We start from the raw sequence: 16,509 nt of genomic DNA on the forward strand, positions 1-16,509 counted from the left end.
CACGCGTGCGCACACACACACACACACGTACGCGTGCGCACACACGCGCGCGCACACACACACACACAAATACACACCCACACACACACACACACACATACACTTGAAAAACACAATTGCATAGACACGCGTTCCTGGTGATATCCGAAAACTATTCAATATAATTCTCAAATCCTTGAAACGAAATTCTTTGATTTATCATCGCGACGAACAAAATGCGAGATTATAAAGATAACAAGGTTTGATATTTTTATTTAAAATTTCCGATTTTTATCTCTTTTCTAAAATCTCAAAGCATGGAAAGGTTAGGAGGACTTAATGACCTATCTTTCTCCGATGGCCCAGAACCCCATCTCACCCACATATTTCCTCCACTCATGGCAGTTTTCGTATCTTGTTTGCACAGGAAAAGTGTCCCGCTTTCTTATCAAAACATATATCGGTTATGCGTGTGCTTTGATCATGTAATTCACGCATAGAGAATAATTTACATTCATCGTAGGGTGGGAACGTTTCACCACGAATTTCCGTAACGCGAGCCTATCGCCCGTCGTAGCAGTTAAGCCATGAGCACAAATTTCACACCTATCTTTAGAGAGTAAATTTTGATATGCTTATCTTTGATGAGGCACTTTAATGAAAACTGAGTATCAGGAAAAAGCTGTATACCTTTTGGGCGGCAGGATGGGTAGCTAGCTTGTGGGACAAAAAGTCACGAAACACGCTCACATTTGGGTCTCAAGTGATCGTATCTGCTCCATTTAAGAAACAGAGTGCTGTTTGGTCATCAGTGCTATGCAGAGGAAGATGACAAGGTGAGTTCTTAATTGAAGAACGTATTATCATTATTGCACACTACTATTTTGCTGATGGTTTTTGTAGAGAATATCAGCGTTCACAGGGGACTAAAGCTAGAATTTTAATGATGATAATATTTTGTCGGAGTTTGTCAAAGAGGACTGCCTCTGCTTTTTATTAACCACCGGCGTCGCCGATGAAGCTGTTAAGTTCGTGTGGGAAGAATTTTAATCGAGTATCTCGGTCTTTTCAGCGCAACGTTGTATTCATTTCAGTCCGGTTGGCCCCAACAAGTGGGATCGAACCCCCCCCCCCCCAATCCCGCCCCTCTTTCCTAAATAATCTAAATTGAATCGATGGGGACGTAAAACACCGTACCGAAATTATAAAAAAAATATATCAGCCCTCTAGTTACTCCTCACCCCGCCCCCTTTTTCCCCTTTTTTCAAATACCAGCGTGCTATCACAAAGGGAAAAAAGAATATTATGAGAAAAGTCCCTCGTGCCAGCAATACCATTAATTTCACGACAAATCAATCACCACTTCGTAACAACATTGATTGAACACAGGCTCAGTTTCCATTTTCATATACAGATTTCCTTCCCCTTTCAAATATTTTGAAACAAATGACTTTAAAAGTGGGATAAATGGTACGCCACCTTAACCCAACCGTCTTTATCAGATACCCTTCTGCACGGAGTGGTGAAATCTAATACAGTGGAAGCTAATAGCAGCACAACCCAATAGGTATACAACTTCCAAGATCATTGGCTGCCTGTTTAGATTGTATATAAAGGTCAAAATTTCGTTTTTGCTATACAGATTATTCGAAACCACAATATTTGCAAACAAGAGAAGTAATGTTTACACTTATTAGCTCCCAGCTATATATTACGGATTTTTGAAGGGCACCAACGACTGATTTGTTCCTTTATTTCAATAATCGACAGAATAACCTTCCCTTAGAATACCTCCCATAAAGTACGTGCTGCTCACCTCAACCAACGTTCGTCACAACAATAGTCTAACTTGGCTCAACAGTAACCCCCCCCCCCCCACACACACACAGAAAAACTGCCTTTTAGAAACGGTAGAAAAGTCTTTACTTTTACCTAAACTCTGAATTCTTGTCTGCAAGAAATAAGTTATCTCTTTCAATTTTACAAGAAGACCACCATTTGTACAGAGGTGTAACTTTGGCTAACATTCACATTAAACTGCCAAATACGCTATCTTCGATTCTCATCACCACCAGTCCCATGAAACTATGCGGAAGACGTCTAGTCGGACCTTTAACCTTTCAAAGCAGAGAATTATGTACATTGTATCTACATGGTCACGGATCTGAGCCTGCTTGGTAGACTTCCGCATACTTTTCTCCCATGTTACTTTCGTTCGCAGCCTGGTATTTTAAGACATTGAAAACTAGTATCATAGTGGGGTTTAACGCGCTTTTTAACGATGTAAGCTTCTTGAACTGTGAGGTCTCTAGAGGAAGTCCATCTCCATGAAGAGAGTGATAAGTTGACATATTATAGCTGTGAAGATTCTCGTAACAGCTGACATTCAAAAGGGATCCGTATTGGGATTCAAACTAGGCTCCTCGACTTTGTTGCCCAGTCTAGTACCAAGCATGTTCAGACGCATCTCGATAAGCATCTGAAGAGTAATGGTTATTTTCTGTCACACGCAGAAGACAAAAGTTCGATTTCGAAATGAGGAATGTATCATTTTATCGAGTCTCCGTCTGTCAGCCGAAATACTGCATCCTACTCATCCCACGTTTGCCCCTGTCCTGCAGGGTAAAACCAGGCCGCCTCCTTAAAGATCTTATTTGAATGAGGGGCGTAAAATGTGTTCACCCATTGCTCTGAGATACACCATTTCCAGACATTTCCGTTTCTTCAATTTTGTCCCTACTTATGAAAGTGTCAACTCATCAGCCGCAAGAGCAACGCCTAAAGCTGTGTTTAAAGTTAAACGGGAAACAAACACAGCTTCGGTTCATGTCAAAGCGATTACAGCTGAATGTGTGCGCAAGCACACGCAGCTTTAACTCTTGCCCTGTCAGAATCAGTGAGCTTATGGTATTTAGACAGGACTGCCCACCGAATTGGAAAACCCACCCGACGGAAGATAAAGCTGTGCGCTCTGTTTAGGACCAAGAGTATTGTGAGCTCACTCGGTCTGAAATACTCTTCTCACGTCCTCTGTGTTCAGGCTGTAAAGAATACTTCACTTTTCCTGTGCGTGTTGGTATGACAGTTTGAGCGTTATAAGATGGAGAACGTCTGGCGGAATTTTAGGGTAAGTTTTTCTTAAAAATCAGACATGCAACGAAAGGATGAATGAATAACTAAAGAAAATATCTTTTTAGCGATAAAACTGCAATGTCAAATTGTAATTAACCCCCCCCCCCCTTTGAACCAAAATGATGAGGGTGATAATAATAATAATAATAATAATAATAATAATAATAATAATAATAATAATAATAATAAATACTAATAATAGAACAGCCGCAATGAACGATCATGCTCTGCCGGACATAGTGAAGGGATCTGTCTTTGTTTCGAGAAGAATTTGTTTTCCATGTCTTGTTGTGTCCACCACAGTGAGTGACTCAGCTCTCTCTCTCTCTCTCTCTCTCTCTCTCTCTCTCTCTCTCTCTCTCTCTCTCTCTCTCTCTCTCTGTGTGTGTGTGTGTGTGAGTGTGTGTGTGTGTCTGTATGCCCCCCCCCTCTCTCTCTCTCTCTCTCTTCTCAGCTAGACTCATCAATAAGTAAACTGTCCCGAGGGAAAACTAAGAAAAGAAGAACGCAATAAGTCGTTTGTGCTAAAGTAAAAATAATCTAAACACTTTGGCACATGTTCACAACGATCCCTTTAAAAGGTTACTGAGTTCAGTGAGGCGTACTTTGAGTTTGCTTTCAACTTTGTTTGTAGAACAGACCTCTTTGGTGTACTTTCGGAGCAGTTTGTTATTTTGAGTTCAAATTGACGGAGCTTGGCCATTATAATTACGGCTTGATCAAACAAAAGCACACCGAGGGCCTACAACATTTTAAACATTTATAGCGGAAAAGTTTTCAAAAAGAATGATTGAATAAAGGGTTTTTCCTATGAAATCAATACCGTATTAAGTTGAAGTCCTTTCACAATGCTGCTAATGAAAACTTTCAATAATCTAAAGACCCCCCCCCAAAAAAAAAATAAAAAAAAAAAATAAAAAAAATTTGCCTCGTTCATGTGCTACAAGAATGAATCTTCTAGCCTATTCTCTCCCTCTCTCTCCTGCTTTCACTCTCAATGCCCCCCGCCCCCCCCCCTCTCTCTCTCTCTGCTGTATGTATGTATGTATGTATATGTGTGTGTATGTTTGTGTGTGTGTGTGTGTGTGTGTGTGTGTGTGTGCGTGTATGTGTGTGTGTGTATGTGTGTGTGTGTGTGTGTGCGTGTATGTGTGTGGGCGTGTATGGGTGTTCGTGCATATGCGCATTTTTATTTGTGCATGCGTTATTATCACCTTCAAGGTCGCGAATTGTGAGAAGATTAAGCAAATTAGCCGTTTGGGAGTGAAGAGTTTGGAAAAAATATGCATCCCAAGTTAAATTATTTTCAAAGAATACTTGTAAGAAAAATCCGTACAACAAAACGAGAAGTTCATGGTCTTCATTTTCAAGCTGTTGGTGTTTTGCGTTCCCATTGACACAATTTAGATAATTTAGAAGGCAAGTTTTGGCCCTGCCCATCAGAGCCAACCAGTACTGACAGGGGTACAATGTCCCAACAGAACGACCAAAATAATTGATCAAAATTCTCCCCACATGAGAATCGAACTCAAGTCTTCTTCGTGCTTCAGCAAAGCACCTAACCGCTATAGCACACGTATACGCCGGTTGTATAGCATTGTGGCTCTGAAAATGCATACCACAGCACGTATTTATGATCGCAGAGAGTTTGAGTTTTTACATTGCTTTTCATTACTCTGACATATCTGAATCGTCTCAAAAGGGTGATGCTACAAGAAGGGCCACTCTTCTTTTAGGGTAAGAGCAATAACTATTGTTTTCAAAGAGCTTCAAATAATCTTTTCTTTTTGATAAAAGTTTTACGGCGCTTGCAACACAATATGGTCATATAATTGCAGAAGATTAAAAGTGTTACTAGAGTAACAAACAAACAAACAAACAAAAAAAAAAAGAAAAAAAAAGAAGGAGGGGAGATAAAGACGAGAGATGTTTGATACGTTAGAAGGAGTAAACCACGTCAGAGCAGCCACCAACCACCCAAGCTTCAAATACATTGTAATCGAGAAAAGAAACAAGCGTTTTTATAAGCACCACTGGCAACATATCATATTTTTCTCGTACATTGCTGAGGACACATATTGAAAATCTCACAGACACCCTCCCCCCCCCCCCCCAATTAAAAAATAAATAAAATAAAATGAACCAATAAAATAGGTATTCTTTTAGAATCACTCCCATCTCAGGGCTGCTATCCATGCCAGTTTGGCTTTTTGGGGTTTTTGCATGCTTTTATAGTAATTAGGGGGTAGGGGAGGGGTTCAGTGTGTGTGTGTGTAGGGGGGGGGGCGAGGGGTCTTACCCCCTTGAAATAACCATTTGCGAAGTTTTTAAATGCCAATCTCGTGTTCAGGGCCCTAAAAAACACAGTAAAAGCTGCAAAATAACACCCTTTATGAGACGGGAGTGATTCTATAAATTTACCATAAATAAATAAATAAATAATAAATTATTAAATAAATATTAAAAAAAAATTGGCTTTCGTTTTATGATCTACTAAAATGACAATATTTATTGTACCCTCAGATGCCATGTCTTGTCTGGACTATGCTATTGCTGCTTATAGCGACCAGCGCATCTGCCAAGAATGAATATAAAAGGCAACGCACACACAATATACCTTTTTCAATGACAAGAGTCACAGAGTTCAACAGGTAACTTGTTTCTTTAAACTGTGCATGCTTTGGCTTCTTGTTTTTTAAGGGGATGCGAGTCTTCAAAACATGATATTTGGATCAAAACATTGATTTTTCAACTTTATGCATTTTTAACGCAGAGAACGACCCCAATAAAAATCGATAAATAAATAGATAAATAAATAGACTGACAAATAAATAAATAAATTCATTTTTGTGTGGTAAAATAACTGAGATAACTGGCTTCCACACGTAGTTTTTTGTTTTTTGTTTTTGTATGTTTGTTTTTGTATGTTTTTTGGAGGGGGATTTGGGGGGGGGGGGAGTTGGAATTGCAGATTTCATTACCAAAAGTCCTTTTCTAAGTATAAAGCCGTTCAGCGTTATGGATGCTGACTAACAGTAACAGCTAACCAGAAAACAAAGTCGTCGACAAATTTAAGCATAATAATTTTATGCCATCGTTTATTTTTCAAGGTGCAGATGTACAGGATAATTATTAGTCTCAAAAGTGAATGTGGAAGAATGTCTAATCAAGATCAAAACTTGCACGGAGTATGCTTCTACAAGAATGATAGTCTGACTGGGTGTAGTATTTAAACATCAACATCTCAGAGTGCTCCTCTCCGTTTTCATTTGAACCTATCGATCGCAGTGCAGTAATGCATGTGGAAAGTATTGTCCTCATTATTTTAATCTCTTTTCCAGCCATTGTATTATAACGCTCATTCTAGAAATGGCCTGTTTAAAAGGCTCACATACAAGGACGCACAGAGACTTTTTGTCTTACTTACAATACGCGCACATGGGAGTGTTTTATGATGAATTATGAAGCAGACCACCTTCCAAACTTCTACTGTTATGGATGACCTATTCCTTTCACCCTACTCGGAGCGAAGGGCATGAAAACCGAACGACGTTAATAAATAAATATCCACATGATAATGACTCGTTGCATTCGAACATTCATGGAAGTTTGAAATTGTTTCCTTCATTAATTCATGGGTGAGATGGCCTTTGTATTGTAACCACTCGGGTTTTCATGGAAAGGCCATGCTTTGAAATGGGACGAACTAGGGTTCTCGGTGGGCTTCTTTATTGCCTCTGTCACAGAACGACTGTGTGTGTGGTTGGTGGGTGGCCTGATGCAGTTTGCTCCGTCTTTCCCATCAAACATCTGCAGCCCTCTCATCTCGCACCCTTCCTTTCTTTGTATATTATTCTCTAGTAGCACCTCTAATCTTCGGCACTTACATAATCTATTAACCGTGTTTACAGAGCCATAAAAATCTAACTAAAAACTAAACAGAACTACTCACCTAGACTCAAGGAAGCTGGAGCTGGGTTTGGTGTGGTTTTAACTCTCCACCTGAGTATTATATTTATTTTGGAGGGAAAACACTTGCCCTTACCCCACCCCCTCCCCTTCGGGCCCTGTACAGGGCAGCAGACTGAAAGGCACTCTTCCTTTAGAAAAAAATCTGTAAATCTGGGAACTTTAATAATGATGATGATAATAATGATAATAATAATACACTGATAACAACAACAATAATAATAAATGCATTATTACAGTGCATTTCCTTGCTCTACAGCATGTTCAAGTTGTCAACGGGCCATGGAATAGGGGGCTGGGACCCTAGTTTCAACTCAATACGTTTGAAAGGAATGAGTTTATAAAGCAAAACGCATATGATCACACTTTGCTCTGATCACACTTTGGTACGTTAGCTGCTAAATATTTACATTTATTTACATTGATTGAGCCTGAAAGGTTCGGTTGTGAGTGTGACAAAGAAATCCAACCGAAAAAGATACCCAGGGAATACCGACGAAGCAGTGTGTATTTTGGACTTAGGTCTAATTAATTGCGTGCACGCTCCATAATAATAATATGACACTTTTTTTCAAGTAATTAGGGCATTACGTCTTTGCCTTCAGTGTTCTCAACGTTCTTCACTGTTTTGATTACTAGTGGTCTTTCTGAGACATATTATCATTGTAATAAATATTTAATGTCCTCTGTTTCACGCGTATAGTTGAATTGTTTATGAAAAGTAACTGCACATCTATGCCCTCCATGAAACCTCTCACCACATTTAATGCGGTGACATAGTGTTAAGAGACTCAACGGGGTTTAAGTCAGTCAATACCAAGTTTGTTACGGAATGATGGCCATCAGCATCATCTACCTTTCTTACCTTGCACCAGGGTATAGGCCACGACAAAACACATTCCACCTTTCTCTGTCTTGGGCTAGCCTCTCTGTGTTATTCCATGTCTTTCCACTTCTCTGTACATAAATTTCTGTGATTCTTCTCCAGGTTCCACGCGGTCTTCCCCTTGATCTTTTACCCAGTGGATTCCAATCCAACACTTTCTTTGTTATGCAGCTGCCTGACTCCCTGAGAATGGTAATAGCCTCAAATATTCATAATTTCATTGACACAGAGGCCCTGGCCCCCAACTCCCTGGGGCCGAAAAGCAAGCGCCGAGGTACTGGCTCAGCCCATGTGCCAACTCCAATCTGTGCGCACCACCGCCTTCCCGTGAACACAGCAGCTACCTCCGCGGACGCTCTCCGGCCGATGTACAGTCGGCGAAGATCGGCTCGTTCGAGTTGAGTATGGAAGATAAAAGCATTTCCGCATCTTTCCCAGACCAGCCGTCATCAATTCGAGATCTTTCGATCGAAGACGTGCCGGAAGCAGTGAAGAACGCATTTCTGACACAGGAAGAGCTGCTAAACACTTCAGGTTGGTGGTCACAAATATTTATTTCTGTGGTACGTCCTAGAGTATCAGTCTGGTGATGAGGGGGTTTTCTTTGGGGGGTGGGTAACCTATTTCCGCCTTAGCCAGGAGGCTGTTGGACTTCTACCAAGCTTCATTAACATGTTGTTGTTCTTGTTGTTGTTGTTGTTTCTGTTGTTACCAAATTAGTATCTACGTTAATCCCTCCTGCTTTTCCTTCCCTCCCCCTTCTCCTATTCTTTTGTTAGCCACTAAATCAAAGTACACTGCAGTTCTTAGATCGTTGACAGGTCGTTTGATACCTTTCTACAATTTCTGTCGCCCTTAGTCGATCAACGTCACTTTTCATAGATTCCAAGTACACAGATCTATTTAGCTACAGCCGGGTCGACTGTGAAAAATATAAAAAGCAGAGGGGTAAAATGATTTAATCACAATTTTCAATCTTTGCTTTTGTTTGTTTTGATCCGCTGTCTTGTTGTTTCATTTCGTTCATAAGTATAATATTTAAAAAAAATTAGAAATTGCTATATCCACCTATTAATCACATATTAAAACATTCGTACACGGAAAGAAAAGCAGTAGTCTAAATGAACACTTGAAAGAAAGGCAGAAATCCTCAATTATATTTTTCTGTGACTAATGCATTTTTCCTCTGAGCTCTTCATACAATGAGTGGCAAAGCGGTGAAACCAGACGCTCGTCAGAATAATGAAAATGGAGAAATCTCTTAGGCAATTTTTAATGATTTGTATTTTGACTTGACATCTTTTCTGTCAAGTTAAAAACACGTTTGTGTGGATTTGGCTTCAAAATGTAAATCAAAAGCACAAAAAAGTAAATAAGCATTTTTCAAAGCCACTCAAACTTTGGAAGTGTTCAAACTTTGGAAATCATTTTCTGGCTAATTTAAACTCAGACACCAGGCGACCCCAACCTCCTTCAATCGCAAATATCTCGACTTTTATTCAAGACAGATGGGTATTTTTCATCAAAATCAAGACAAAAAACAAACAAAAATAACACTTTAAAAAAACCCCAAACAAACCGCGAAGCTTTAAAGATTATATCAATAATGCACCCCCCCAAAAAAAAAAAAAAAATTATAATAAAAATAAAAATAAATAAATAAATAAATAAATAAATAAATAAATAAATAAATAAAGCTGGGTTTTTTTACATTGACGAGTGCCTTATTCCACCGTATCGTCACACAATTATGTAAAGTGGACTTTCCAAAAGAAGTGGCGTCCTGGATCAGTCTGACGACTTCGTGTATTTAGCAAGGACACCACTATTTCTCAGATAACGTGTCTTCTGTCTATCATATTATTCCGCTTTTGCAGGGCAAGGACACACATATTTCTCAGATAACGAAATCTGTCTTCAGTCAGTCAGCTTGCACGGTTTGTACATTACACAAATCTGAACTGAGATGTGGTCTTGAGAATGGCTGTCATCTAAAGTTTCCTGTGTACAGAGAATTTGTTTAACGAGCATTTATTCCCCTACTAATCATCTACATATTTTTCGTGGGAAACTTTCTTTGCCCTGTGAGTATCTCTTTCTCTGTCTGTCTGTCTGTCTGTCTGTCTGTCTGTCTGTCTGTCTGTCTGTCTGTCTGTCCACCAATTGGTGGCAACCTTCTCCATGTCACATACATGTCCTCTATCCACAGAAATTCAAATGAAAAAAGATCCGACATCGGAATACGTCTACAATCACACAACCCATCAGCTCCTGACCCCTGACCTCTCTAACCAGGTGGTGCGTGTGGAGACCTCACTTTTACCCGGTGGTTGGAGGACCATGACATTGCTCCATGGATGCTGCCCTGTGTAATATTGTCAATGTAGATGTTTTACGGCCCAATCGACTCCAATATTAGATCATATAGTAGGCGGACTACTTTGAACCGACGTCGTTTTGCGGGTGGTATCATATTCAAACTATCGACTGATTGACTGCAAATTTTGGACATCTCCTTGAACACAATTTAGATTCATTCAAGAAACTCCCATCCCCCCTCTCTCTCTCCCTCTCTCTCTCTTCCCCCTCTCTCTCTCTCTCTCTCCAACTCAGGCTGAGACGAATTCACGTTCCCAGTAGATAGACGAATTTACTCGATAAGATTCTTCCCTAAAGGGAATCGAACTCCCGTCTTTTGCGTGCGACAGAGAGCGCCTAACTACTACATCACAGACACCTTCCTGCCCCGTGTGAACTGACAACTCACAGCGTTATGCCTCTCAAACAGAAAAGGTTTAAAGAAGGATTAAAGGGGTATTTTAGACATCCCCCTGGTAAGCAAACCTGTCAGTGTTGCGTAAATAAAATAAATTAGTGTCACTGTGGACAAAACGGATTAATTTTTTTTAAGATAGTCGTGACTGGAATATAAAATATGTCACAGTCTTTGCTCTTCTAAACCTCACTTTCACAGGTTAAATGAAATGTAGTCCATACACAGGCGCTTAGATGAAATTATTCAGAACACACACTTCATTGGCCTCATAACAAAAGTGCAAATGATTACTAGAGGCGATTAATCACTGCAAGTGCAAGATAAGGTAATTCTTTCCGTTTTAGAAAACTGTTTTTTTTGTAGAAATGCAAGCTGTCTGTCTGTCTGTCTGTCTGTCTGTCTGTCTGTCTGTCTGTATGTCTGTATGTCTGTATGTCTGTTTGTCTGTCTGTCTGTCTGTCTGTCTGTCTGTCTGTCTGTCTGTCTATCTCTTTCTCTCTCTCCTCCCCCCCCCCTCTCTCTCTCAATACAAGTTAAAAAGACCCGCTATCAGGGCGCAGCAAATATAAAACTTGTAACTCTTTTCGGTTTGGGAAGCTGCTATCTCGGTAAAAAAAATAATAAAACAACAATATTTTAGATGCCTTGTCTTCCTTTGGCATAATTTATTCGCCCGTGACTTTGGTCCTTTGTCGTTTTTGATCTGGCCAATACATAAAAAAGACGGCTGGAAGTCAAACGCATATTCAAAGCTTGTATTGACGATAAGCCGAAGACCAGTAATCAGCTACCAAGAATCATTGCCAATCATACATTCTACTTTTTTCTAAATATCTCGCACATATATTGTTCTAGAACGCTGTAATTTGGAACTAATATAATTCACTGTAAAGGAATTTGTTTGAGATAAAATCCACGAAGAAGAAACTAATTTTGAAAACGGAAATGTCTTAAAGAAAACAACACCCCAAAATGGTAAGTTCACCATTTAAAAAAAAATCTTGTTAAGAAAGTCGTGGAAAGATTGCTTGACAGTTTTCTTTATTTTCTTGTTGACATTTAATTTTCCATCCCAGTAACATTTAAGCAATATCTTTAATTCTTTTACAGTGTTTTACTAACGATTTCCTTTTGAAATTCATAGAAGTAGTGTTCTAGATGCCCGCCTTTGGACTTCACACATTTTTAACGCGTCGTTCGAAATGTCCAATGGCGTCCAAACACAAGGACCCGCTAAACCATGTTTAAAGCCACATACACAGTACATATTCAGTATGAAGTGGCTTCTAGAGACAATAGGGAGTGGGATGCCCAATAGACATCATTTTGGGAGTTAACATCTTCCTCAAGGTGAAAATAGGTATTGCACTAAACCAAATGTCATCAAGGAAATGACAGCGCTTTTCAAAACAATCGAGGAGTATTGAACACATTGCCATGCTCTGATACAGGCGAATATGAAAACGGTACAGTCGTATCTGTCCTGAGAATGCAGACTGTTGAGGAATAAGAAAGTCCTAACTGCAGATTGATCGTTTACGGACAGACGTCTCCTGGGACTCGACTATTGGAATCTGCACCACAATGACGTGTAAAGGGAGCACGTGGTGTGTGTTTGACCAGAAGTGGTCATTTCTTCAGGAAATTTTAAGTTCTGATTGGCAGCAGATCCAAACTGACCTAACCTTTCTCTACTCATTACACCAAAGAACTTGAGGGCTCCTAAGCATTCTGTCCATGCCGTGCGCAGAACTTACGAAATGTCGGGGATGGTGAGTTTGTGGAGAGGTAATGTTCAGTACAAAAAGCTCTCTGCTCTTTACTAAACTTAACATTTGTCTCAGCAGGCAAACGAAATTCGGGAAAATAATATCTGCAGACTTCTGTTGACTCGTTAGACTGCTGTAGCTTGCAATATGGCGCAATTGATACAACCTTTAGTGGTAGGCCTAATGCGAACTGGTGCGTCATGCTCCAAAAATGGGGACAAGGTTGAAAATGGGTTGGGTTTTTTTAATGCGGCATATAGAGCGAAACCATTCAATGCACTTATGTGAAATTAATACCAGACAAATTCATTTTGGTTTTCAAATGCTATGTTCAAATCTGAAACGCAAAACTTCAATATGAAGGAAGCTATTTAAGAAACGAGTCGTATAGTTGTTGTTGTTGTTGTTGTTGTTGTTGTTGTTGTTTTGCATCACTCTGCACGAAGCAAACATAAGCCTAGTACACTCAGAGCTTGGACACATTAACTAATTTGCCATTCTGTTTCTTAGATTATTATGATTATGTTTACCTGGATACCTGGGGGTGTCATCTCTGACTCAGAGATTGACGTGTCATAATCCTTCAACATCGCGAGCTGCAGTTGCACATTCCGCTATATCCAGGCCAGTCAACGCTTATGTGTTTATATATTGAATCAGAAATTCAATGTTAGAGCATTTTAATTTTCTTATCACTTGTTGTACTTTCCGACCGGCCTGCGTTGCAGTCCTCACTTTCCAGCCTCCCAAGAGTCAATTATCAGATCTGCTGCTTTTAGTCGTCTTTGGGTTATTGTTGTATCTGAAACTGCTTTGTCTCTCCCCTCGAGTCACAAAAATCCCCCCCCCCCCCGGTCACCGTCATATAGTGTCAAACAGTTGCGTTTTAAAACTTTCATTTAAACAGTGCGTTCTCCAATGGTGAAAACAACAATACTACCGACCGGAGGAATAGAATCTACTACTACTACTACTACTACTACTACTACTACTACTACTACTACTACTACTACTACTACTACTACTACTACTACTACTACTACTACCACTACTACTACTACTACTACTACTACTACTACTACTACTACTACTACTACTACTACTACTACTACTACTACTACCTTGCTGCTTCGAAATTTTTATTGCTTATCAATTATTTAGTTTGTTCTGATATTGATTTTTTTTTCAGTCTGAGGTTTCACGCCTCAAACATCACGCTGGAAAACATCAACGGCCAAGAGAAGAGGATCGTGCATTTCTCCGACTCTGATCCACCGCGATACCAGTTCATTCCCCATGGACTGTGCAAGTAAGATTCTCAGAAAGCACACACACTGTAATAAACAGCTTGACTTGATAATGAGAACATGTAATTGGTTGGCTATTGTAAGGGTCAAGCGGTCTTTTCCGGACGCTAAAGTTGCTTAGTTAGTTAGGAAGGTAGGTGTTTATTCAGTGTTTTAGGTTATTGGCCCACAACACATAACACAAACATATATCAAAGAAAAAACTCTGAGGAAAAAGGCATAACTTATGAATGACATTCATATCAACAACATTTTAAAATCGGGAAGGTTGTTTAAGACATCTGTGATAGGATCAAGCCAAGTAAGTGTCGAGCCTTTCATAACTCCTCCCAACGACCGACGTTGACAGCATGCCTGAGAATAATAGTGCGCCTAGGCTACACATACCATGTGTACATGTATTCACACTGAGTACTTTGCTTTCCCAGAAGCTCGATGATACGTATTCTTAAGACATTTTTAATGTAATATAATATACTATAATATAATATAGTATAATATTATTTATAAAAATATAGAATAGAATAGAATAGAATAGAATAGAATAGAATAGAATAGAATAGAATAGAATAGAATAGAATAGAATCTAATCTAATCTAATCTAATCTATATATTATTACATACAACTGTAATTGGGTACGTGTGGATGGTTATTTTCTATAGCTCTAAAAAAAACCTACGGAACATAGAACCATGAAAAAATTACTGAAGTTACATTAATTCAAAGACCAAGCTAAGTTTCTATCAATTCAGTAAGTGCTTGCATTCGCCTAAAAAATTTAAAAATAGAAAACACTATATAACCGTTTATGATTTTCCCGTTCGTTATCTCAATGCAGACATATTTCATTTGCCATGATATAAAAATTGCTCTTCCGCCGGAAATAAACAAATCTTCTTTGGGCGTCTGGAGATTATATTTGTGAAAGTTCGTCACTTTGATCCCATAAAACGTCCGAACCACTTAACTTCTGAATTTGAAAAAATTAACGGGGGTTCAGAATCACTAAAAGGGTGCACAGTTGTACTAAGGAGTCTGAAGCCAGTGTAGTGTTCAATCTTCAGATTTTCACTAGTTTCGTTCAGATCTAATCTTGGGAAAGTCTTCTGAGACGCCATTGTAAACAAGTGAGACTACCGTTCACATACGGTGCACACTGAATCCACAATGACTTGACGATTAAGTCCGTTCATCGAACGGGGCACCCAGCTAGTATAATGTAATATAATATAATATAATATAATACAATACAATATAATATAATATAATATAATATAATATAATATAAAAATATATAATATAATATAATATAATATAATATAATACGATACGATACGATATAATATAATATAATATAATATAATATAATATAATATAATATAATATAATATAATAAAATATAATATAATATAATATAATACAATACAATACAATATAATATAATATAATATAATATAATACAATATAATATAATATAATATAATATAATATAATATAATATAATATAATACAATACAATACAATACAATACAATATAATATAATATAATATAATATAATATAATATAATATAATATAATATAATATAATACAATATAATATAATACAATACAATACAATACAATACAATACAATACAATACAATACAATACAATACAATACAATACAATAGAAAATAATAGAATGTAACATTGCCTCTTACTTTTCCCTTTGTTTGTTTCAGAGAGGACACCAAGACGTACTCCTCCAACGGCCACTGCATGCAGGGCAAGGTGACCATGTCGTTGCTGGTTTATGACGTCAGCTTCAGTCCTCCCATCACGTTTGACCTGTTCCAGATTCCTTCATTTTGTAACTGTGTTCAGTATTAGTCTCCCATAGTTGATTGCCTGGAGAGACTATTGCCTCGTAGTATGGTATGCGCAGACTGTTGAAAAATCCCATCTCTACATCTTGGCCCGCCCTTCATCATGAGCAGTCGCCAATAAGTCCAATCTTTGTCAGATCCGTTACTACAGAAAGTCGCCCAGGTTGGGTCGCAGTCAACTTATTAACATCTTCTAAAGTTTTAGAATGTCGGTTAAAAAACAAAACAAAACAACAACAACAACAACAACAACAACAACAACAACAACAACAACAACAACAACAACAACAACAGAACCGGACAACAACCTTTAATTTAAATCTTTTTCTAATTTGAAAATCCATCACGATGTACACTTCATAACGACCCAGAATCTCTAGCCAGAGATGGGAGAAAAAAGTGCGAACAGGAAAATATTGAAATAGAGCTAGTTTACATAAACGCATAGAAAACAATGCAGAGAAGGACAAGACCATTGAATGGAGTTTTTTGTAACTGTACTGCACGCACACACACACACACACACACACACACACACACACACACACACACACACACACACACACATACACACACATATAACTGATTTTATTTGAGATTCTGAAAGAAAGCTAGTTAAATTCGGTGCTTGTACAAGAAAACGTTTCAAGAAGAATGGGAGCCTCGATATACAGATACATGTACATAAATAAACACCTATAGGTGCAAGTTGTATTGTACTCAAACCGTTTCTTTTTTCAGCTCATGGCGTTTGTCTCTCAGCCTGTCTGCTTGTTTGCCCATAGACTGCAGGCTAATACACATATTATCATGTTTGCCTCCAG

General features: G+C 38.6%; 1 protein-coding gene across 1 annotated transcript; it reads left to right on the plus strand.

Annotated features, from left to right (window-relative positions):
• The first annotated feature begins 5,641 nt into the window (after window positions 1-5,641).
• LOC101852611 lies at window positions 5,642-15,978 on the plus strand. Its single transcript, XM_005094473.3, has 5 exons — window positions 5,642-5,762; window positions 8,196-8,500; window positions 10,176-10,335; window positions 13,701-13,820; window positions 15,542-15,978. Exons 1-5 carry the CDS (start codon window positions 5,656-5,658, stop codon window positions 15,687-15,689), a joined length of 840 nt encoding a protein of 279 aa, XP_005094530.2. The 5' UTR covers window positions 5,642-5,655; the 3' UTR covers window positions 15,690-15,978.
• Window positions 15,979-16,509: the final 531 nt, after the last annotated feature.

The sequence above is a fragment of the Aplysia californica genome, unplaced genomic scaffold, assembly GCF_000002075.1.
Source record: "Aplysia californica isolate F4 #8 unplaced genomic scaffold, AplCal3.0 scaffold00082, whole genome shotgun sequence".
NCBI lineage: Eukaryota > Metazoa > Mollusca > Gastropoda > Aplysiida > Aplysiidae > Aplysia > Aplysia californica.

Excerpts from the sequence above, each read along its gene's own strand:
- LOC101852611 (XM_005094473.3), top strand. The coding sequence starts at position 5,656 with ATGCTATTGCTGCTTATAGCGACCAGCGCATCTGCCAAGAATGAATAT. Across the intron at positions 5,763-8,195 it reads AGAGTCACAGAGTTCAACAG|AGGCCCTGGCCCCCAACTCC; the intron begins GTAACTTGTTTC and ends TCATTGACACAG. Across the intron at positions 8,501-10,175 it reads AGAGCTGCTAAACACTTCAG|AAATTCAAATGAAAAAAGAT; the intron begins GTTGGTGGTCAC and ends CTCTATCCACAG.